General features: G+C 45.6%; 1 protein-coding gene across 1 annotated transcript in view; it reads right to left on the reverse strand.

The window, feature by feature from the left end:
* Positions 1–26,001, reverse strand: part of LOC115127833 (intermembrane lipid transfer protein VPS13C-like) — a 184,301-nt gene that overhangs the window by 43,730 nt on the left and 114,570 nt on the right. Inside the window, 7 exon segments of the mRNA XM_065016450.1 lie at positions 12,734–12,847; positions 13,180–13,261; positions 13,750–13,883; positions 14,352–14,465; positions 18,898–19,009; positions 20,312–20,381; positions 20,470–20,551. Of these exon segments, the coding sequence (XP_064872522.1) occupies positions 12,734–12,847; positions 13,180–13,261; positions 13,750–13,883; positions 14,352–14,465; positions 18,898–19,009; positions 20,312–20,381; positions 20,470–20,551 (708 nt within the window).

Here is a 26,001-nt window from a genome sequence, read left to right on the forward strand (position 1 = left end):
CTCACTACAGACCTAACCATCTAGATAACATCACTACAGACCTAACCATCTAGATAACCTCACTACAGACCTAACCATCTAGATAACCTCACTACAGACCTAACCATCTAGATAACCTCACTACAGACCTAACCATCTAGATAACCTCACTACAGACCTAACCATCTAGATAACCTCACTACAGACCTCACTACAGACCTAACCATCTAGATAACCTCACTACAGACCTCACTACAGACCTAACCATCTAGATAACCTCACTACAGACCTAACCATCTAGATAACCTCACTACAGACCTAACTACAGACCTAACCATCTAGATAACCTCACTACAGACCTAACCATCTAGATAACCTCACCACAGACCTCACTACAGACCTAACCATCTAGATAACCTACTACAGACCTAACCATCTAGATAACCTCACTACAGACCTAACCATCTAGATAACCTCACTACAGACCTAACCATCTAGATAACCTCACTACAGACCTAACCATCTAGATAACCTCACTAACCTCACTACAGACCTAACCATCTAGATAACCTCACTACAGACCTAACCATCTAGATAACCTCACTACAGACCTAACCATCTAGATAACCTCACTACAGACCTAACCATCTAGATAACATCACTACAGACCTAACCATCTAGATAACCTCAACCATCAGACCTAACCATCTAGATAACCTCACTACAGACCTCACTAGACCTAACCATCTAGATAACATCACTACAGACCTAACCATCTAGATAACCTCACTACAGACCTCACTACAGACCTAACCATCTAGATAACCCCACTACAGACCTAACCATCTAGATAACCTCACTACAGACCTAACCATCTAGATAACCTCACTACAGACCTCACTACAGACCTAACCATCTAGATAACATCACTACAGACCTCACTACAGACCTAACCATCTAGATAACCTCACTACAGACCTCACTACAGACCTAACCATCTAGATAACCTCACTACAGACCTAACCATCTAGATAACCTCACTACAGACCTCACTACAGACCTAACCATCTAGATAACCTCACTACAGACCTAACCATCTAGATAACCTCACTACAGACCTAACCATCTAGATAACCACTACAGACCTAACCATCTAACCTCACTACAGACCTCACCATCAGACCTAACCATCTAGATAACCTCACTACAGACCTAACCATCTAGATAACCTCACTACAGACCTAACCATCTAGATAACCTCACTCACAGACCTAACCATCTAGATAACCTCACTACAGACCTAACCAACCATCTAGATAACCTCACTACAGACCTAACCATCTAGATAACCTCACTACAGACCTAACCATCTAGATAACCTCACTACAGACCTCACTACAGACCTAACCATCTAGATAACCTCACTACAGACCTCACTACAGACCTAACCATCTAGATAACCTCACTACAGACCTAACCATCTAGATAACCTCACTACAGACCTCACTACAGACCTAACCATCTAGATAACCTCACTACAGACCTAACCATCTAGATAACCTCACTACAGACCTAACCATCTAGATAACCTCACTACAGACCTAACCATCTAGATAACCTCACTACAGACCTAACCATCTAGATAACCTCACTACAGACCTAACCATCTAGATAACCTCACTACAGACCTCACTACAGACCTAACCATCTAGATAACCTCACTACAGACCTCACTACAGACCTCACTACAGACCTAACCATCTAGATAACCTCACTACAGACCTAACCATCTAGATAACCTCACTACAGACCTAACCATCTAGATAACCTCACTACAGACCTCACTACAGACCTAACCATCTAGATAACCTCACTACAGACCTCACTACAGACCTAACCATCTAGATAACCTCACTACAGACCTCACTACAGACCTAACCATCTAGATAACCTCACTACAGACCTAACCATCTAGATAACCTCACTACAGACCTAACCATCTAGATAACCTCACTACAGACCTCACTACAGACCTAACCATCTAGATAACCTCACTACAGACCTAACCATCTAGATAACCTCACTACAGACCTCACTACAGACCTAACCATCTAGATAACCTCACTACAGACCTAACCATCTAGATAACCTCACTACAGACCTAACCATCTAGATAACCTCACTACAGACCTAACCATCTAGATAACATCACTACAGACCTAACCATCTAGATAACCTCACTACAGACCTAACCATCTAGATAACCTCACTACAGACCTCACTACAGACCTAACCATCTAGATAACCTCACTACAGACCTAACCATCTAGATAACCTCACTACAGACCTCACTACAGACCTAACCATCTAGATAACCTCACTACAGACCTAACCATCTAGATAACCTCACTACAGACCTAACCATCTAGATAACCTCACTACAGACCTAACCATCTAGATAACCTCACTACAGACCTAACCATCTAGATAACCTCACTACAGACCCAACCATCTAGATAACATCACTACAGACCTCACTACAGACCTAACCATCTAGATAACCTCACTACAGACCTCACTACAGACCTCACTACAGACCTAACCATCTAGATAACCTCACTACAGACCTAACCATCTAGATAACCTCACTACAGACCTAACTACAGACCTAACCATCTAGATAACCTCACTACAGACCTCACTACAGACCTAACCATCTAGATAACCTCACTACAGACCTCACTACAGACCTAACCATCTAGATAACCTCACTACAGACCTAACCATCTAGATAACCTCACTACAGACCTAACCATCTAGATAACCTCACTACAGACCTCACTACAGACCTAACCATCTAGATAACCTCACTACAGACCTAACCATCTAGATAACCTCACTACAGACCTCACTACAGACCTCACTACAGACCTAACCATCTAGATAACATCACTACAGACCTAACCATCTAGATAACATCACTACAGACCTAACCATCTAGATAACCTCACTATAGACCTCACTACAGACCTCACTACAGACCTAACCATCTAGATAACCCCACTACAGACCTAACCATCTAGATAACCTCACTACAGACCTAACCATCTAGATAACCTCACTACAGACCTAACCATCTAGATAACCTGACTACAGACCTAACCATCTAGATAACCCCACTACAGACCTAACCATCTAGATAACCTGACTACAGACCTAACCTCACTACAGACCTAACCATCTAGATAACCTCACTACAGACCTAACCATCTAGATAACCTCACTACAGACCTAACCTCACTACAGACCTAACCATCTAGATAACCTGACTACAGACCTAACCTCACTACAGACCTAACCATCTAGATAACCTCACTACAGACCTAACCATCTAGATAACCTCACTACAGACCTAACCATCTAGATAACCTCACTACAGACCTAACCATCTAGATAACCTCACTACAGACCTAACCATCTAGATAACCTCACTACAGACCTAACCATCTAGATAACCTCACTACAGACCCAACTCACTACAGACCTAACCATCTAGATAACCTCACTACAGACCTAACATCTAGATAACAGAGACCTAACCATCTAGATAACCTCACCTAACCAGACCTCACTACAGACCTAACCATCTAGATAACCTCAGACCTAACCATCTAGATAACCTCACTACAGACCTAACCATCTAGATAACCTCACTACAGACCTAACCATCTAGATAACCTCACTACAGACCTAACCATCTAGATAACCTCACTACAGACCTCACTACAGACCTAACCATCTAGATAACCTCACTACAGACCTAACCATCTAGATAACCTCACTACAGACCTCACTAGATAACAGACCTAACCATCTAGATAACCTCACTACAGACCTAACCATCTAGATAACCTCACTACAGACCTAACCATCTAGATAACCTCACTACAGACCTAACCATCTAGATAACCTCACTACAGACCTAACCATCTAGATAACCTCACTACAGACCTCACTACAGACCTAACCATCTAGATAACCTCACTACAGACCTAACCATCTAGATAACCTCACTACAGACCTCACTACAGACCTAACCATCTAGATAACATCACTACAGACCTAACCATCTAGATAACCTCACTACAGACCTCACTACAGACCTAACCATCTAGATAACCCCACTACAGACCCCACTACAGACCTAACCATCTAGATAACCTCACTACAGACCTAACCATCTAGATAACCTCACTACAGACCCCACTACAGACCTAACCATCTAGATAACCTCACTACAGACCTAACCATCTAGATAACCTCACTACAGACCTCACTACAGACCTAACCATCTAGATAACCTGACTACAGACCTAACCATCTAGATAACCCCACTACAGACCTAACCATCTAGATAACCCCACTACAGACCTAACCATCTAGATGACCTAACCATCTAGATAACCTCACTACAGACCTAACCATCTAGATAACCTCACTACAGACCTAACCTCACTACAGACATCTAGATAACCTCTACAACCTAACCATCAGACCTAACCTCACTACAGACCTAACCATCTAGATAACCTCACTACAGACCTAACCATCTAGATAACCTCACTACAGACCTAACCATCTAGATAACCTCACTACAGACCTAACCATCTAGATAACCTCACTACAGACCTCACTACAGACCTAACCATCTAGATAACCTCACTACAGACCTCACTACAGACCTAACCATCTAGATAACCTCACTACAGACCTAACCATCTAGATAACCTCACTACAGACCTCTAGACCTAACCATCTAGATAACCTCACTACAGACCTAGATAACCTCACTACAGACCTAACCATCTAGATAACCTCACTACAGACCTAACCATCTAGATAACCTCACTACAGACCTAACCATCTAGATAACCTCACTACAGACCTCACTACAGACCTAACCATCTAGATAACCTCACTACAGACCTAACCATCTAGATAACCTCACTACAGACCTACTACAGACCTCACAGACCTAACCATCTAGATAACCTCACTACAGACCTAACCATCTAGATAACCTCACTACAGACCTAACCATCTAGATAACCTCATCTAGATACTACAGACCTCACTACAGACCTAACCATCTAGATAACCCACTACAGACCTAACCATCTAGATAACCTCACTACAGACCTAACCATCTAGATAACCTCACTACAGACCTAACCATCAGACCTAACCATCTAGATAACCTCTAGATAACACTACAGACCTAACCATCTAGATAACCCCACTACAGACCTAACCATCTAGATAACCTCACTACAGACCTAACCACTAGACCTAACCATCTAGATAACCTCACTACAGACCTAACCATCTAGATAACCTCACCATCTAGATAACAGACCTCACTACAGACCTAACCATCTAGATAACTAGATAACTCAGACCTACAGACCTAACCATCTAACCATCTAGATAACCTCACTACAGACCTAACCATCTAGATAACCTCACTACAGACCTAACCATCTAGATAACCTCACTACAGACCTAACCTCACTACAGACCTAACCATCTAGATAACCTGACTACAGACCTAACCTCACTACAGACCTAACCATCTAGATAACCTCACTACAGACCTAACCATCTAGATAACCTCACTACAGACCTCACTACAGACCTAACCATCTAGATAACCTCACTACAGACCTAACCATCTAGATAACCTCACTACAGACCTAACCATCTAGATAACCTCACTACAGACCTAACCATCTAGATAACCTCACTACAGACCTAACCATCTAGATAACCTCACTACAGACCTAACCATCTAGATAACCTCACTACAGACCTAACCATCTAGATAACCTCACTACAGACCTCACTACAGACCTAACCATCTAGATAACCTCACTACAGACCTAACCATCTAGATAACCTCACTACAGACCTCACTACAGACCTAACCATCTAGATAACCTCACTACAGACCTAACCATCTAGATAACCTCACTACAGACCTAACCATCTAGATAACCTCACTACAGACCTAACCATCTAGATAACCTCACTACAGACCTAACCATCTAGATAACCTCACTACAGACCTCCATCTAGATAACCTCACTACAGACCTAACCATCTAGATAACCTCACTACAGACCTCACTACAGACCTAACCATCTAGATAACCTCACTACAGACCTAACCATCTAGATAACCTCACTACAGACCTAACCATCTAGATAACAGACCTCAACCAACCATCTAGATAACCTCACTACAGACCTAACCATCTAGATAACCTCACTACAGACCTCACTACAGACCTAACCATCTAGATAACCTCACTACAGACCTAACCATCTAGATAACCCCACTACAGACCTAACCATCTAGATAACCTCACTACAGACCTAACCATCTAGATAACCTCACTACAGACCTAACCATCTAGATAACCTCACTACAGACCTCACTACAGACCTAACCATCTAGATAACCTCACTACAGACCTAACCATCTAGATAACCCCTCACTACAGACCTAACCATCTAGATAACCTCACTACAGACCTAACCATCTAGATAACCTCACTACAGACCTAACCATCTAGATAACCTCACTACAGACCTAACCATCTAGATAACCTCACTACAGACCTAACCATCTAGAGACCTCACTACAGACCTAACCATCTAGATAACCTCACTACAGACCTAACCATCTAGACCTAACCATCTAGATAACCTCACTACAGACCTAACCATCTAGATAACCTCACTACAGACCCCACTACAGACCTAACCATCTAGATAACCTCACTACAGACCTAACCATCTAGATAACCTCACTACAGACCTCAACCTCACTACAGACCTAACCATCTAGATAACCTCACACAGACAGACCTCTAGATAACACTACAGACCTAACCATCTAGATAACCTCACTACAGACCTAACCATCTAGATAACCTCACTACAGACCTCACTACAGACCTAACCATCTAGATAACCTCACTACAGACCTAACCATCTAGATAACCTACAGACCTACAGACCTAACCATCTAGATAACCTCACTACAGACCTAACCATCTAGATAACCTCACTACAGACCTCACTACAGACCTAACCATCTAGATAACCTCACTACAGACCTAACCTAGATAACCTCACTACAGACCTAACCATCTAGATAACCTCACTACAGACCTAACCATCTAGATAACCTCACTACAGACCTCACTACAGACCTAACCATCTAGATAACCTCACTACAGACCTAACCATCTAGATAACCTCACTACAGACCTAACCATCTAGATAACCTCACTACAGACCTAACCATCTAGATAACCTCACTACAGACCTAACCATCTAGATAACCTCACTACAGACCTAACCATCTAGATAACCTCACTACAGACCTCACTACAGACCTAACCATCTAGATAACCTCACTACAGACCTAACCATCTAGATAACCTCACTACAGACCTAACCATCTAGATAACCTAGACCATCTAGATAACCTCACTACAGACCTAACCATCTAGATAACCTCACTACAGACCTAACCATCTAGATAACCTCACTACAGACCTCACTACAGACCTAACCATCTAGATAACCTCACTACAGACCTAACCATCTAGATAACCTCACTACAGACCTCACTACAGACCTAACCATCTAGATAACCTCACTACAGACCTAACCATCTAGATAACCTCACTACAGACCTAACCATCTAGATAACCTCACTACAGACCTAACCATCTAGATAACCTCACTACAGACCTAACCATCTAGATAACCTCACTACAGACCTCACTACAGACCTAACCATCTAGATAACCTCACTACAGACCTCACTACAGACCTAACCATCTAGATAACCTCACTACAGACCTAACCATCTAGATAACCTCACTATAGACCTCACTACAGACCTAACCATCTAGATAACCTCACTACAGACCTAACCATCTAGATAACCTACAGACCTAACACTACAGACCTAACCATCTAGATAATAACCTCACTACAGACCTAACCATCTAGATAACCTCACTACAGACCTAACCATCTAGATAACCTCACTACAGACCTAACCATCTAGATAACCTCACTACAGACCTAACCATCTAGATAACCTCACTACAGACCTAACCATCTAGATAACCTCACTACAGACCTAACCATCTAGATAACCTCACTACAGACCTAACCATCTAGATAACCTCACTACAGACCTCTAGATAACACTACAGACCTAACCATCTAGATAACCTCACTACAGACCTAACCATCTAGATAACCTCACTACAGACCCCACTACAGACCTAACCATCTAGATAACCTCACTACAGACCTAACCATCTAGATAACCTCACTACAGACCTCACTACAGACCTAACCATCTAGATAACCTCACTACAGACCTAACCATCTAGATAACCTCACTACAGACCTAACCATCTAGATAACCTCCACTACAGACCTAACCACTACAGACCTAACCATCTAGATAACCTCACTACAGACCTAACCATCTAGATAACCTCACTACAGACCTAACCTCTAGATAACCTCACTACAGACCTAACCATCTAGATAACCTCACTACAACCTCACTACAGACCTAACCATCTAGATAACCTCACTACAGACCTAACCATCTAGATAACCTCACTACAGACCTCACTACAGACCTAACCATCTAGATAACCTCACTACAGACCTAACCATCTAGATAACCTCACTACAGACCTAACCATCTAGATAACCTCACTACAGACCTAACCATCTAGATAACCTCACTACAGACCTCACTACAGACCTAACCATCTAGATAACCTCACTACAGACCTAACCATCTAGATAACCTCACTACAGACCTAACCATCTAGATAACCTCACTACAGACCTAACCATCTAGATAACCCCACTACAGACCTAACCATCTAGATAACCTGACTACAGACCTAACCTCACTACAGACCTAACCATCTAGATAACCTCACTATAGACCTCACTACAGACCTCACTACAGACCTAACCATCTAGATAACCTCACTACAGACCTAACCATCTAGATAACCTCACTACAGACCTAACCATCTAGATAACATCACTACAGACCCAACCATCTAGATAACCCCACTACAGACCTCACTACAGACCTAACCATCTAGATAACCTCACTACAGACCTAACCATCTAGATAACCTCACTACAGACCTCACTACAGACCTAACCATCTAGATAACCTCACTACAGACCTAACCATCTAGATAACCTCACTACAGACCTAACCATCTAGATAACCTCACTACAGACCTAACCATCTAGATAACCTCACTACAGACCTAACCATCTAGATAACCTCACTACAGACCTAACCATCTAGATAACCTCACTACAGACCTCACTACAGACCTAACCATCTAGATAACCTCACTACAGACCTCACCATCTAGATAACCTCACTACAGACCTAACCATCTAGATAACCTCACTACAGACCTAACCATCTAGATAACCTCACTACAGACCTAACCATCTAGATAACCTAACCTCACTACAGACCTAACCATCTAGATAACCTCACTACAGACCCAACCATCTAGATAACCTCACTACAGACCTCACTACAGACCTAACCATCTAGATAACCTCACTACAGACCTCACTACAGACCTAACCATCTAGATAACCTCACTACAGACCTCACTACAGACCTAACCATCTAGATAACCTCACTACAGACCCAACCATCTAGATAACCTCACTACAGACCTCACTACAGACCTAACCATCTAGATAACCTCACTACAGACCTAACCATCTAGATAACCTCACTACAGACCTAACCATCTAGATAACCTCACTACAGACCTCACTACAGACCTAACCATCTAGATAACCTCACTACAGACCTCACTACAGACCTAACCATCTAGATAACCTCACTACAGACCTAACCATCTAGATAACCTCACTACAGACCTAACCATCTAGATAACCTCACAGACCTAACCATCTAGATAACCTCACTACAGACCTAACCATCTAGATAACCTCACTACAGACCTCACTACAGACCTAACCATCTAGATAACCCCACTACAGACCTCACTACAGACCTAACCATCTAGATAACCTCACTACAGACCTCACCATCTAGATAACCTCACTACAGACCTCACTATAGACCTCACTACAGACCTAACCATCTAGATAACCCCACTACAGACCTCACCATCTAGATAACCTCACTACAGACCTCACCATCTAGATAACCCCACTACAGACCTAACCATCTAGATAACCCCACTACAGACCTCACTACAGACCTAACCATCTAGATAACCTCACTACAGACCTCACTACAGACCTAACCATCTAGATAACCCCACTACAGACCTAACCATCTAGATAACCTCACTACAGACCTAACCACCTAGATAACCTCACTACAGACCTCACTACAGACCTAACCATCTAGATAACCTCACTACAGACCTAACCATCTAGATAACCCCACTACAGACCTCACTACAGACCTAACCATCTAGATAACCTCACTACAGACCTAACCATCTAGATAACCTCACTACAGACCTAACCATCTAGATAACCTCACTACAGACCTCACTACAGACCTAACCATCTAGATAACCTCACTACAGACCTAACCATCTAGATAACCTCACTACAGACCTCACTACAGACCTAACCATCTAGATAACCTCACTACAGACCTCACTACAGACCTCACCATCTAGATAACCTCACTACAGACCTAACCATCTAGATAACCTCACTACAGACCTAACCATCTAGATAACCTCACTACAGACCAACCAACAGCTGGAGGATGGTGACAGTCACTCTAACGTCAGGAAGTGGTCCTAGGAGAACAGCTGGAGGGTGTTGACAGTCACTCTAATGTCAGGAAGTGGTCCTAGGAGAACAGCTGGAGGATGGTGACAGTCACTCTAATGTCAGGAAGTGGTCCTAGGAGAACAGCTGGAGGGTGTTGACAGTCACTAACGTCAGGAAGTGGGTCTAGGAGAACAGCTGGAGGATGGTGACAGTCACTAATGTCAGGAAGTGGTCCTAGGAGAACAGCTGGAGGATGGTGACAGTCACTCTAATGTCAGGAAGTGGTCCTAGGAGAACAGCTGGAGGGTGTTGACAGTCACTAACGTCAGGAAGTGGTCCTAGGAGAACAGCTGGAGGGTGTTGACAGTCACTCTAATGTCAGGAAGTGGTCCTAGGAGAACAGCTGGAGGGTGTTGACAGTCACTCTAATGTCAGGAAGTGGTCCTAGGAGAACAGCTGGAGGGTGTTGACAGTCACTCTAATGTCAGGAAGTGGTCCTAGGAGAACAGCTGGAGGATGGTGACAGTCACTCTAACGTCAGGAAGTGGTCCTAGGAGAACAGCTGGAGGATGGTGACAGTCACTCTAATGTCAGGAAGTGGTCCTAGGAGAACAGCTGGAGGGTGTTGACAGTCACTAATGTCAGGAAGTGGTCCTAGGAGAACAGCTGGAGGGTGTTGACAGTCACTCTAATGTCAGGAAGTGGTCCTAGGAGAACAGCTGGAGGGTGTTGACAGTCACTCTAATGTCAGGAAGTGGTCCTAGGAGAACAGCTGGAGGGTGTTGACAGTCACTCTAATGTCAGGAAGTGGTCCTAGGAGAACAGCTGGAGGGTGTTGACAGTCACTCTAATGTCAGGAAGTGGTCCTAGGAGAACAGCTGGAGGGTGTTGACAGTCACACTAATGTCAGGAAGTGGTCCTAGGAGAACAGCTGGAGGGTGTTGACAGTCACTAATGTCAGGAAGTGGTCCTAGGAGAACAGCTGGAGGGTGTTGACAGTCACTCTAATGTCAGGAAGTGGGTCTAGGAGAACAGCTGGAGGATGGTGACAGTCACTCTAATGTCAGGAAGTGGTCCTAGGAGAACAGCTGGAGGATGGTGACAGTCACTAATGTCAGGAAGTGGTCCTAGGAGAACAGCTGGAGGGTGTTGACAGTCACTAATGTCAGGAAGTGGTCCTAGGAGAACAGCTGGAGGATGGTGACAGTCACTAATGTCAGGAAGTGGGTCTAGGAGAACAGCTGGAGGATGGTGACAGTCACTCTAATGTCAGGAAGTGGGTCTAGGAGAACAGCTGGAGGATGGTGACAGTCACTCTAATGTCAGGAAGTGGTCTAGGAGAACAGCTGGAGGATGGTGACAGTCACTCTAATGTCAGGAAGTGGTCCTAGGAGAACAGCTGGAGGGTCTTTGACAGTCACTCTAATGTCAGGAAGTGGGTCTAGGAGAACAGCTGGAGGATGGTGACAGTCACTCTAATGTCAGGAAGTGGTCCTAGGAGAACAGCTGGAGGGTGTTGACAGTCACTCTAATGTCAGGAAGTGGTCCTAGGAGAACAGCTGGAGGGTGTTGACAGTCACTCTAATGTCAGGAAGTGGTCCTAGGAGAACAGCTGGAGGATGGTGACAGTCACTAATGTCAGGAAGTGGTCCTAGGAGAACAGCTGGAGGATGGTGACAGTCACTCTAATGTCAGGAAGTGGTCCTAGGAGAACAGCTGGAGGATGGTGACAGTCACTAATGTCAGGAAGTGGTCCTAGGAGAACAGCTGGAGGGTGTTGACAGTCACTCTAATGTCAGGAAGTGGGTCTAGGAGAACAGCTGGAGGATGGTGACAGTCACCTGGAAGGGCTCGTAGAAGAAGGCCTCCACTCCTTCAGACAGGCCTCTGATCAGGCCGAACGGGTTCCCCAGGACATCCAGGCCCAGCACCAACACATACATCTGTTTCAGGAACTGTAGAGGACAGAGAGAGGAACACAGGGGAGTCTTTTACAATGGAAATAAGTGGCATAAAGCAGATGTTGAAGCCTTGTTGTTCTCCTCCGTTATGTTAAACCGCAGTGGTATCCACACAAAACTGTCCGATAGAATAATATACTTTCTTAAAGCTTGAAGAGCTAAAGAGGTGAAGGAACCACGGGAACTCAACCTGCTCACTGTAATGTCTAACCACAGCCCACATCAGCTTCTCTGTCCTGTAGAACTGGTAGTTCTCACCTGCTCACTGTAATGTCTAACCACAGCCCACATCAGCTTCTCTGTCCTGTAGAACTGGTAGTTCTCACCTGCTCACTGTAATGTCTAACCACAGCCCACATCAGCTTCTCTGTCCTGTAGAACTGGTAGTTCACCTCATAGTAGGCAAGTCTGGAAGGAGACGGAGAGAGAGACAGAGACGGAGAGAGAGAGAGAGAGAGACAGACACAGAGAGAGAGAGACACAGAGAGAGACAGAGAGAGAGAGACAGAGAGAAACAGAGACAGAGAGAGACAGAGACAGAGACAGAGAGAAACAGAGACAGAGAGAGACAGAGAGACAGAGAGAGAGACAGAGAGAGAGAGAGACAAAGAGAGAGACAGAGAGAGAGACAGAGAGAGAGACAGAGAGAGAGACAGAGAGAGAGACAGAGAGAGAGACAGAGAGAGAGACAGAGAGAGAGAGACAGAGAGAGAGACAGAGAGAGAGAGAGAGAGAGAGAGACAGAGAGACAGAGAGAGAGAGAGAGAGAGAGAGAGAGAGAGAGAGAGAGAGAGAGAGAGAGAGAGAGGGAGAGAGAGAGAGAATCATCACTAGCCTGGTCCCAGATCTGTGTGTGCCGTCTATCTACGGTCATCGTCACGGTCAGACCCACTCACTTGAAGATGAGGTCGTCTACGTCGGTCAGTGTCGCTCCAAGACTCTTCAACAGAAGGTTGACTGACTGGATGGCCATCATCTCCTGTTGACCAGACTCGTCTCCACTAGAGCCCAGAGACAGACTGAGGTGTAGCTACAACAGAAGAATATAACATTATATTTTAATATGGGAGCCCCCTGGGGGTCGTGGTCCCTGGGGGGGTTGTGGCCCCTGAGTATAGTGGCCCCTGGGGTCGTGGCCCCTGGGCATAGTGGCCCCTGGGGTCGTGGCCCCTGAGGGTCGTGGCCCCTGGGGGTCGAGACCCCTGAGCGTAGTGGCCCCTGGGGTAAAAAGGACGGAGAGAGAGAATGAGGAAGGGGTGAGAGGGAGAAAGGAGGGAGAGAGAGAATGAGGAAGGGATGAGAGGGAGAAAGGAGGGAGAGAGAATGAGGAAGGGATGAGAGGGAGAAAGGAGGGAGAGAGAATGAGGAAGGGGTGAGAGGGAGAAAGGAGGGATAGAGGCAATGATGAAGGGATGAGAGGGAGAGAAAAGAGGGATAGAGAGAATGAGGAAGGGATGAGAGGGAGAAAGGAGGGAGAGAGAGAATGAGAGCTTCCTACTTTGATGGGGGAGATGTGGAAGTATTCAAAGAAGCTGAGGCCTGAGTTGTCGGTCATGGACGCCTCCATCAATTCAGCCTGTAACATCGCCAAGTCCTTCTCTATCAGCTTGGTCTGGAGAGGAGAGAGAGAGAGGAGGGGAGAGGGAGAAGAGGGAGAGGGAGGAGGAGAGGAGAGGGAGAGGGAGAAGAGAGGGAGAAAAGAGAGAGAGAGGGAGAGGGAGGAGGAGGAGGAGAGGAGAGGGAGAAGAGAGGGAGAAGAGAGGGAGAAGAGAGGGAGAAGAGAGGGAGAAGAGAGGGAGAGGAGGGGAGAGGAGAGGGAGAGGAGAAGAGAGGGAGGAGAAGAGAGGAGGAGAAGAGAGGAGGAGAAGAGAGGGAGGAGAAGAGAGGGAGAAGAGAGGGAGAGGAGAGGAGACGAGAGGAGAGGAGAGAAAGATTGAGACAATTGAGATCATGATCGAAAGACAAATACAACACACACATGTTGAATTAATAAGAAACAAATACAAGCACATGTTCAATGACTGAAGTCCCACGTGTCCACTACCCACAACCCACCTCACTTCACAGACGTGAGGTACTGAAGTCCCACGTGTCCACTACCCACAACCCACCTCACTTCACAGACGTGAGGTACTGAAGTCCCACGTGTCCACTACCCACAACCCACCTCACTTCACAGACGTGAGGTACTGAAGTCCCACGTGTCCACTACCCACAACCCACCTCACTTCACAGACGTGAGGTACTGAAGTCCCACGTGTCCACTACCCACAACCCACCTCACTTCACAGACGTGAGGTACTGAAGTCCCACGTGTCCACTACCCACCCAACCCACCTCACTTCACAGACGTGAGGTACTGAAGTCCCACATGTCCACTACCCACAACCCACCTCACTTCACAGACGTGAAGTACTGAAGTCCCAAGTGTCCACTACCCACAACCCACCTCACTTCACAGACATGAGGTACTGAAGTCCCACGTGTCCACTACCCACAACCCACCTCACTTCACAGACGTGAGGTACTGAAGTCCCACGTGTCCACTACCCACCCAACCCACCTCACTTCATAGACGTGTGTAGTCAAATGTCCACAGAGATATAAAGGGTTGTTTTTTACCAAGCCAGCCTCGATCCACCTAACGTGAGTCTAACACCATTTAGCAGTAATGCATTGAACAGGGTCTGGATGGCTCCTAGGAAGGTTAAGTGGTTTGTCGGTGTGTGTTTCAGTAACAGGGGTGACCAGGGTCTGGATGGCTCCTAGGAAGGTTAAGTGGTTTGTCGGTGTGTGTTTCAGTAACAGGGGTGACCAGGGTCTGGATGGCTCCTAGGAAGGTTAAGTGGTTTGTCGGTGTGTGTTTCAGTAACAGGGGTGACCAGGGTCTGGATGGCTCCTAGGAAGGTTAAGTGGTTTGTCGGTGTGTGTTTCAGTAACAGGGGTGACCAGGGTCTGGATGGCTCCTAGGAAGGTTAAGTGGTTTGTCGGTGTGTGTTTCAGTAACAGGGGTGACCAGGGTCTGGATGGCTCCTAGGAAGGTTAAGTGGTTTGTCGGTGTGTGTTTCAGTAACAGGGGTGACCAGGGTCTGGATGGCTCCTAGGAAGGTTAAGTGGTTTGTCGGTGTGTGTTTCAGTAACAGGGGTGACCAGGGTCTGGATGGCTCCTAGGAAGGTTAAGTGGTTTGTCGGTGTGTGTTTCAGTAACAGGGGTGACCAGGGTCTGGATGGCTCCTAGGAAGGTTAAGTGGTTTGTCTGTGTGTGTGTCAGTAACAGGGGTGACCAGGGTCTGGATGGCTCCTAGGAAGGTTAAGTGGTTTGTTGGTGTGTGTTTCAGTAACAGGGGTGACCAGGGTCTGGATGGCTCCTAGGAAGGTTAAGTGGTTTGTCTGTGTGTGTGTCAGTAACAGGGGTGACCAGGGTCATATTTAATCTTTCCTGTCTGGTTAAGTCCATTCTTCTACCAACAGGGGGCAGTATTCCTCATGTTTACACTACAGTCCATTCTTCTACCAACAGGGGGCAGTATTCCTCATGTTTACACTACAGTCCATTCTTCTACCAACAGGGGGCAGTATTCCTCATGTTTACACTACAGTCCATTCTTCTACCAACAGGGGGCAGTATTCCTCATGTTTACACTACAGTCCATTCTTCTACCAACAGGGGGCAGTATTTCCATGTTTACACTACAGTCCATTATTCTACCAATAGGGGGCAGTAATTTCTCATGTTTACACTACAGTCCATTATTCTACCAACAGGGGGCAGTATTTCTCATGTTTACACTACAGTCCATTATTCTACCAATAGGGGGCAGTATTTCTCATGTTTACACTACAGTCCATTCTTCTACCAACAGGGGGCAGTATTTCTCATGTTTACACTACAGCCCATTCTTCTACCAACAGGGGGCAGTATTTCCATGTTTACACTACAGTCCATTCTTCTACCAACAGGGGGCAGTATGTCCATGTTTACACTACAGTCCATTATTCTACCACCAGGGGGCAGTAGTTCCATGTTTACACTACAGTCCATTCTTCTACCAACAGGGGGCAGTATTCCTCATGTTTACACTACAGTCCATTCTTCTACCAACAGGGGGCAGTATTTCTCATGTTTACACTACAGTCCATTCTTCTACCAACAGGGGGCAGTATTCCCATGTTTACACTACAGTCCATTCTTCTACCAACAGGGGGCAGTATTTCCATGTTTACACTACAGTCCATTCTTCTACCACCAGGGGGCAGTATGTCCATGTTTACACTACAGTCCATTATTCTACCAATAGGAGGCAGTATTTCCATGTTTACCCTACAGTCCATTATTCTACCACCAGGGGGCAGTATTCCCATGTTTACACTACAGTCCATTCTTCTACCAACAGGGGGCAGTATTCCTCATGTTTACACTACAGTCCATTCTTCTACCAACAGGGGGCAGTATTCCTCATGTTTACACTACAGTCCATTCTTCTACCAACAGGGGGCAGTATTCCTCATGTTTACACTACAGTCCATTCTTCTACCAACAGGGGGCAGTATTCCTCATGTTTACACTACAGTCCACCTCCTCGTTCTCCTGAACCCCAGAGCAGAGTACTGGCACCTCTTATAGAATATTATCTCTGAAATATCATGAGTACCAGCCCCCTTTAATCATGAGTAACAGCCCCATTTATGATGAGTACCAGCCCCATTTATGATGAGTACCAGCCCCATTTATGAGTACCAGCCCCATTTATCATGAGTACCAGCCCCATTTATCATGAGTACCAGCCCCATTTATCATGTACCAGCCCCATTTATCATGAGTACCAGCCCCCTTTATCATGAGTACCAGTCCCCTTTTCTGTCCACTTCAACCATCACCTCAGAGGCATCTGCATGTGTGTCTGTAGTTACCGTCTGTTCGTCAATGTGTGTTTCAGCAGCTGGGGTGAACAGGGCCAGGTGTCTGGTTCTGCAACTGGCTGGGTCCCTGGCCGTGTCTGTGTCCCTAACTCTAGCCGTGTCCCTGGCCCTGGCCGTGTCTGTGTCCCTAACTCTAGCCGTGTCCCTGTCCGTGTCCCTGGCCATGTCCCTAACTCTAGCCGTGTCCCTGTCCGTGTCCGTGTCCCTGGCCGTTTCCCTGGCCGTGTCCCTGGCCCTGGCCGTGTCTGTGTCCCTGTCCGTGTCCCTGGCCGTGTTCCTGGCCGTGTCTGTGTCCCTGTCCGTGTCCCTAACTCTAGCCGTGTCCCTGGCCGTGTCCCTGGCCGTGTCTGTGTCCCTAACTCTAGCCGTGTCCTTGACCGTGTTCCTGGCCGTGTCTGTGTCCCTGGCCGTGTCCCTGGCCCTGGCCGTGTCTGTGTCCCCGTGTCCCTGGCCGTGTCCCTGGCCGTGTCTGTGTCCCTAACTCTAGCCGTGTCCTTGACCGTGTTCCTGGCCGTGTCTGTGTCCCTGGCCCTGGCCGTGTCTGTGTCCCTGTCCGTGTCCCTGGCCGTGTCCCTGGCCGTGTCTGTGTCCCTAACTCTAGCCGTGTCCTTGACCGTGTTCCTGGCCGTGTCTGTGTCCCTGTCCGTGTCCCTAACTCTAGCCGTGTCCCTGGCCGTGTCCCTGACCATGTCCCTGACAGTGTCCCTGGCCGTGTCTGTGTCCCTAACTCTAGCCGTGTCCCTGTCTGTGTCCCTGGCCATGTCTGTGTCCCTAACTCTAGCCGTGTCCCTGGCCGTGTCCCTGGCCGTGTCCCTGGCCGTGTCTGTGTCCCTAACTCTAGCCGTGTCCCTGGCCGTGTCTGTGTCCCTAACTCTAGCCGTGTCCCTGGCCGTGTCCCTGGCTGTGTCCCTGGCCGTGTCTGTGTCCCTAACTCTGGCCGTGTCCCTAACTCTAGCCGTGTCCCTAACTCTAGCCGTGTCCCTAACTCTAGCCGTGTCCCTGGCCGTGTCCCTGGCCGTGTCCCTGGCCGTGTCCCTGTCCGTGTCCCTGGCCGTGTCCCTGGCCGTGTCCCTGGCCGTGTCCCTGGCCGTGTCCCTGGCCGTGTCTGTGTCTAGGTCAGTTACCTTCTGTTTGTCCACATGCGATTCGGCAGCTGGGGTGAACAGGGCCAAGATGGCTCCCAGGAATCCCTGGTCAATCTTCACAGCCATCTCCTGGACCAGAACCATGAAGTACCTTTAACACAGATCACAGTATGACTACTGGGTCAGAGAGACTGGTGAAGGACTCACCCTGAACTAAATCACAGATCACAGTATGACTACTGGGTCAGAGAGACTGGTGAAGGACTCACCCTGAACTAAATCACAGATCACAGTATGACTACTGGGTCAGAGAGACTGGTGAAGGACTCACCCTGAACTAAATCACAGATCACAGTATGACTACTGGGTCAGAGAGACTGGTGAAGGGGACTCACCCTGAACTAAATCACAGATCACAGTATGACTACTGGGTCAGAGAGACTGGTGAAGGACTCACCCTGAACTAAATCACAGATCACAGTATGACTACTGGGTCAGAGAGACTGGTGAAGGACTCACCCTGAACTAAATCACAGATCACTAAAGAGACTGGTGAAGGACTCACCCTGAACTAAATCACAGATCACAGTATGACTACTGGGTCAGAGAGACTGGTGAAGGACTCACCCTGAACTAAATCACAGATCACAGTATGACTACTGGGTCAGAGAGACTGGTGAAGGACTCACCCTGAACTAAATCACAGATCACAGTATGACTACTGGGTCAGAGAGACTGGTGAAGGACTCACCCTGAACTAAATCACAGATCACAGTATGACTACTGGGTCAGAGAGACTGGTGAAGGACTCACCCTGAACTAAATCACAGATCACAGTATGACTACTGGGTCAGAGAGACTGGTGAAGGACTCACCCTGAACTAAATCACAGATCACAGTATGACTACTGGGTCAGAGAGACTGGTGAAGGACTCACCCTGAACTAAAACATCACACTAAAACTAAATATCAAATCAAGGACTACGTCTCTTTACCTATGAAAAAGAAGTGTGTACACTAAACAGAAGTGTGTACACTAAGCAGAAGTGTGTACACTAAACAGAAGTGTGTACACTAAACAGAAGTGTGTACACTAAACAGAAGTGTGTACACTAAACAGAAGTGTGTACACTAAACAGAAGTGTGTACCCTAAACAGAAGTGTGTACACTAAACAGAAGTGTGTACCCTAAACAGAAGTGTGTACCCTAACAGTGCAGGGAGGGGTATAAGCAGAAGTGTGTACACTAAACAGAAGTGTGTACCCTAAACATAAGTGTGTACACTAAACAGAAGTGTGTACCCTAAACAGAAGTGTGTACCCTAACAGTGCAGGGAGGGGTATAAGCAGAAGTGTGTACCCTAAACTGAAGTGTGTACCCTAAACATAAGTGTGTACCCTAAACAGAAGTGTGTACACTAACAGTGCAGGGGGGTATAAGCAGAAGACTCACTTGAACTGCGTGACCTGACTGTGTTGGTTAAACCTGGTGATGATGCTGACGTCCATAAAAGGCTTTGGTTCTGAGGAAGGAAGACAGAGAAGGACCAATTAGAGAAGAGCATTAGAGAACACACACACACAGCCATGTTCTGGGGAGGCAGAGGTTACCTGAGTCCAGAGCGATGGACTTTGGAGGAGGAACAGGGTGGAACACAATGGGGAATAAAGCTCCAGTCAGCTGGTTGTCCACCTGAAACACACCGTCAAGGGTTAAATATCACCACAGATACACTGTCAAGGGTTAAATATCACCACAGATACAGTGTAAAGGGTTTAATATCACCACAGATACACTGTAAAGACAAGGGTTTAATATCACCACAGATACACTGTCAAGGGTTTAATATCACCACAGATACACCGTAAAGACAAGGGTTTAATATCACCACAGATACACCATCAAGGGTTTAATATCACCACAGATACACCGTCAAGGGTTTAATATCACCACAGATACACTGTCAAGGGTTTAATATCACCACAGATACACCGTAAAGACAAGGGTTTAATATCACCACAGATACACTGTCAAGGGTTTAATATCACCACAGATACACTGTCAAGGGTTTAATATCACCACAGATACACCGTAAAGACAAGGGTTTAATATCACCACAGATACACTGTCAAGGGTTTAATATCACCACAGATACACCGTAAAGACAAGGGTTTAATATCACCACAGATACACTGACAAGGGTTTAATATCACAACAGAGATACACTGTCAAGGGTTTAATATCACCACAGATACACTGTCAAGGGTTTAATATCACCACAGATACACTGTCAAGGGTTTAATATCACCACAGATACACTGTCAAGGGTTTAATATCACCACAGATACACTGTCAAGGGTTTAATATCACCACAGATACACTGTAAAGACAAGGGTTTAATATCACCACAGATACACTGTAAAGACAAGGGTTTAATATCACCACAGAGATACTGTAAAGACAAGGGTTTAATATCACCACAGATACACTGTCAAGGGTTTAATATCACCACAGATACACTGTCAAGGGTTTAATATCACCACAGATACACTGTAAAGACAAGGGTTTAATATCACCACAGATATACTGTAAAGACAAGGGTTTAATATCACCACAGATACACTGTAAAGACAAGGGTTTAATATCACCACAGAGATACTGTAAAGACAAGGGTTTAATATCACCACAGAGATACTGTAAAGACAAGGGTTTAATATCACCACAGAGATACACTGTAAAGACAAGGGTTTAATATCACAACAGAGATACACTGTAAAGACAAGGGTTTAATATCACCACAGATACACAGTCAAGGGTTTAATATCACCACAGAGATACACTGTAAAGACAAGGGTTTAATATCACCACAGATACACTGTAAAGACAAGGGTTTAATATCACCACAGATACACTGTAAAGACAAGGGTTTAATATCACCACAGAGATACACTGTAAAGACAAGGGTTTAATATCACCACAGAGATACTGTAAAGACAAGGGTTTAATATCACCACAGAGATACACTGTAAAGACAAGGGTTTAATATCACCACAGAGATACTGTAAAGACAAGGGTTTAATATCACCACAGAGATACACTGTAAAGACAAGGGTTTAATATCACCACAGATACACTGTCAAGGGTTTAATATCACCACAGAGATACTGTAAAGACAAGGGTTTAATATCACCACAGAGATACTGTAAAGACAAGGGTTTAATATCACAACAGAGATACACTGTAAAGACAAGGGTTTAATATCACCACAGATACACTGTCAAGGGTTTAATATCACCACAGATACACTGTCAAGGGTTTAATATCACCACAGATACACTGTCAAGGGTTTAATATCACCACAGATACACTGTCAAGGGTTTAATATCACCACAGATACACTGTCAAGGGTTTAATATCACCACAGATACACTGTCAAGGGTTTAATATCACCACAGATACACTGTAAAGACAAGGGTTTAATATCACCACAGATACACTGTCAAGGGTTTAATATCACCACAGATACACTGTCAAGGGTTTAATATCACCACAGATACACTGTAAAGACAAGGGTTTAATATCACCACAGATACACTGTCAAGACAAGGGTTTAATATCACCACAGATACACCGTAAAGACAAGGGTTTAATATCACCACAGATACACCGTAAAGACAAGGGTTTAATATCACCACAGAGATACACTGTAAAGACAAGGGTTTAATATCACAACAGAGATACACTGTAAAGACAAGGGTTTAATATCACAACAGAGATACACTGTAAAGACAAGGGTTTAATATCACCACAGATACACAGTCAAGGGTTTAATATCACCACAGAGATACACTGTAAAGACAAGGGTTTAATATCACCACAGAGATACACTGTAAAGACAAGGGTTTAATATCACCACAGAGATACACTGTAAAGACAAGGGTTTAATATCACAACAGAGATACACTGTGTTCTTTTAATATCACCACAGATACACAGTCAAGGGTTTAATATCACCACAGAGATACTGTAAAGACAAGGGTTTAATATCACCACAGAGATACTGTAAAGACAAGGGTTTAATATCACAACAGAGATACTGTAAAGACAAGGGTTTAATATCACCACAGATACACAGTCAAGGGTTTAATATCACCACAGAGATACACTGTAAAGACAAGGGTTTAAACTATGTACCACTAGATTAGTGACTGTTTAAACTGTAAAGACAAGGGTTTAATATCAATGAGGTGTAGGGTTAGACTAGGGGTTAGTGACAGAGGGTAAAGACAAGTTTAAACTACAGAGATACTGTAAAGACAAGGGTTTAATATCACCACAGAGATACACTGTAAAGACAAGGGTTTAATATCACCACAGAGATACTGTAAAGACAAGGGTTTAATATCACCACAGAGATACACACTATTCCAAAATGGCCCAAATCAAGACAATTTGTTCTTCTGCAACATTTGTAGCTTGATGTAAAATAAAAAAATGTCCTGGAGACTAAAACTAGGTTTAGGGGTTAGGGTGTAGGGGTTAGACTAGGGGTTAGTGAGGAGGCTGTTTAAACTAGGGTGTAGGGGTTAGACTAGGGGTTAGTGAGGAGGATGTTTAAACTAGGGTGTAGGGGTTAGACTAGGGGTTAGTGAGGAGGCTGTTTAAACTAGGGTGTAGGGGTTAGACTAGGGGTTAGTGAGGAGGATGTTTAAACTAGGGTGTAGGGGTTAGACTAGGGGTTAGTGAGGAGGCTGTTTAAACTAGGGTGTAGGGGTTAGACTAGGGGTTAGTGAGGAGGCTGTTTAAACTAGGGTGTAGGGGTTAGACTAGGGGTTAGTGAGGAGGCTGTTTAAACTAGGGTGTAGGGGTTAGACTAGGGGTTAGTGAGGAGGCTGTTTAAACTAGGGTGTAGGGGTTAGACTAGGGGTTAGTGAGGAGGCTGTTTAAACTAGGGTGTAGGGGTTAGACTAGGGGTTAGTGAGGAGGCTGTTTAAACTAGGGTGTAGGGGTTAGACTAGGGGTTAGTGAGGAGGCTGTTTAAACTAGGGTGTAGGGGTTAGACTAGGGGTTAGTGAGGAGGCTGTTTAAACTAGGGTGTAGGGGTTAGACTAGGGGTTAGTGAGGAGGCTGTTTAAACTAGGGTGTAGGGGTTAGACTAGGGGTTAGTGAGGAGGCTGTTTAAACTAGGGTGTAGGGGTTAGACTAGGGGTTAGTGAGGAGGCTGTTTAAACTAGGGTGTAGGGGTTAGACTAGGGGTTAGTGAGGAGGCTGTTTAAACTAGGGTGTAGGGGTTAGACTAGGGGTTAGTGAGGAGGCTGTTTAAACTAGGGTGTAGGGGTTAGACTAGGGGTTAGTGAGGAGGATGTTTAAACTAGGGTGTAGGGGTTAGACTAGGGGTTAGTGAGGAGGCTGTTTAAACTAGGGTGTAGGGGTTAGACTAGGGGTTAGTGAGGAGGCTGTTTAAACTAGGGTGTAGGGGTTAGACTAGGGGTTAGTGAGGAGGCTGTTTAAACTAGGGTGTAGGGGTTAGACTAGGGGTTAGTGAGGAGGCTGTTTAAACTAGGGTGTAGGGGTTAGACTAGGGGTTAGTGAGGAGGCTGTTTAAACTAGGGTGTAGGGGTTAGACTAGGGGTTAGTGAGGAGGCTGTTTAAACTAGGGTGTAGGGGTTAGACTAGGGGTTAGTGAGGAGGCTGTTTAAACTAGGGTGTAGGGGTTAGACTAGGGGTTAGTGAGGAGGCTGTTTAAACTAGGGTGTAGGGGTTAGACTAGGGGTTAGTGAGGAGGCTGTTTAAACTAGGGTGTAGGGGTTAGACTAGGGGTTAGTGAGGAGGCTGTTTAAACTAGGGTGTAGGGGTTAGAGAGGAGGATGTTTAAACTAGGTTTAGGGGTTAGGGTGTAGGGGTTAGACTAGGGGTTAGTGAGGAGGATGTTTAAACTAGGTTTAGGGGTTAGGGTGTAGGGGTTAGACTAGGGTTAGTGAGGAGGATGTTTAAACTAGGTTTAGGGGTTAGGGTGTAGGGGTTAGACTAGGGGTTATTCTGCCAGTTACCTGGAGCCAATAGACTTCTCTGGTGAGGAGACTGTTTAAACTAGGGTTAGGGTGTGGGTTTAGGGGTTAGTGTGTAGGTTTAGGGGTTAGTGTGTAGGTTTAGGGGTTAGTGTGCAGGTTTAGGGTTAGTGTGCAGGTTTAGGGGTTAAGGTGTAGGTTTAGGGGTTATTGTGCCAGTTACCTGGAGCCAATAGACTTCTCTGGTGAGGAGACTGTTTAAACTAGGGTTAGGGTGTGGGTTTAGGGGTTAGTGTGTAGGTTTAGGGGTTAGTGTGTAGGTTTAGGGGTTAGTGTGTAGGTTTAGGGGTTAGTGTGCAGGTTTAGGGGTTAAGGTGTAGGTTTAGGGGTTATTGTGCCAGTTACCTGGAGCCAATAGACTTCTCTGGTGAGGAGACTGTTTAAACTAGGGTTAGGGTGTGGGTTTAGGGGTTAGTGTGTAGGTTTAAGGGTTAGTGTGCAGGTTTAGGGGTTAGTGTGCAGGTTTAAGGGTTAGTGTGCAGGTTTAGGGGTTAGTGTGCAGGTTTAAGGGTTAGTGTGCAGGTTTAGGGGTTAGTGTGCAGGTTTAGGGGTTAGTATGCCAGTTACCTGGAACCAATATACTTCTCTGGTGAGGAGACTGTTTAAACTAGGGTTAGGGTGTGGGTTTAGGGGTTAGTGTGTAGGTTTAGGGGTTAGTGTGTAGGTTTAGGGGTTAGTGTGCAGGTTTAGGGGTTAAGGTGTAGGTTTAGGGGTTATTGTGCCAGTTACCTGGAGCCAATAGACTTCTCTGGTGAGGAGACTGTTTAAACTAGGGTTAGGGTGTGGGTTTAGGGGTTAGGGTGTGGGTTTAGGGGTTAGTGTGTAGGTTTAGGGGTTAATGTCAGTGTGTAGGTTTAGGGGTCAGTGTGTAGGTTTAGGGGTCAGTGTGTAGGTTTAGGGGTTAGTGTGTACGTTTAGGGGTTAGTGTGTACGTTTAGGGGTTAGTGTGTAGTATATGTAGGGGTTAGGGTGTAGTATATGTAGGGGTTAGTGTGTAGGTTTAGGGGTTAGGGTGTAGTATATGTAGGGGTTAGGGTGTAATATATGTAGGGGTTAGGGTGGAGTATATGTAGG

This window comes from Oncorhynchus nerka, unplaced genomic scaffold (genome assembly GCF_034236695.1).
Source record: "Oncorhynchus nerka isolate Pitt River unplaced genomic scaffold, Oner_Uvic_2.0 unplaced_scaffold_979, whole genome shotgun sequence".
Taxonomy (NCBI): Eukaryota; Metazoa; Chordata; class Actinopteri; order Salmoniformes; family Salmonidae; genus Oncorhynchus; species Oncorhynchus nerka.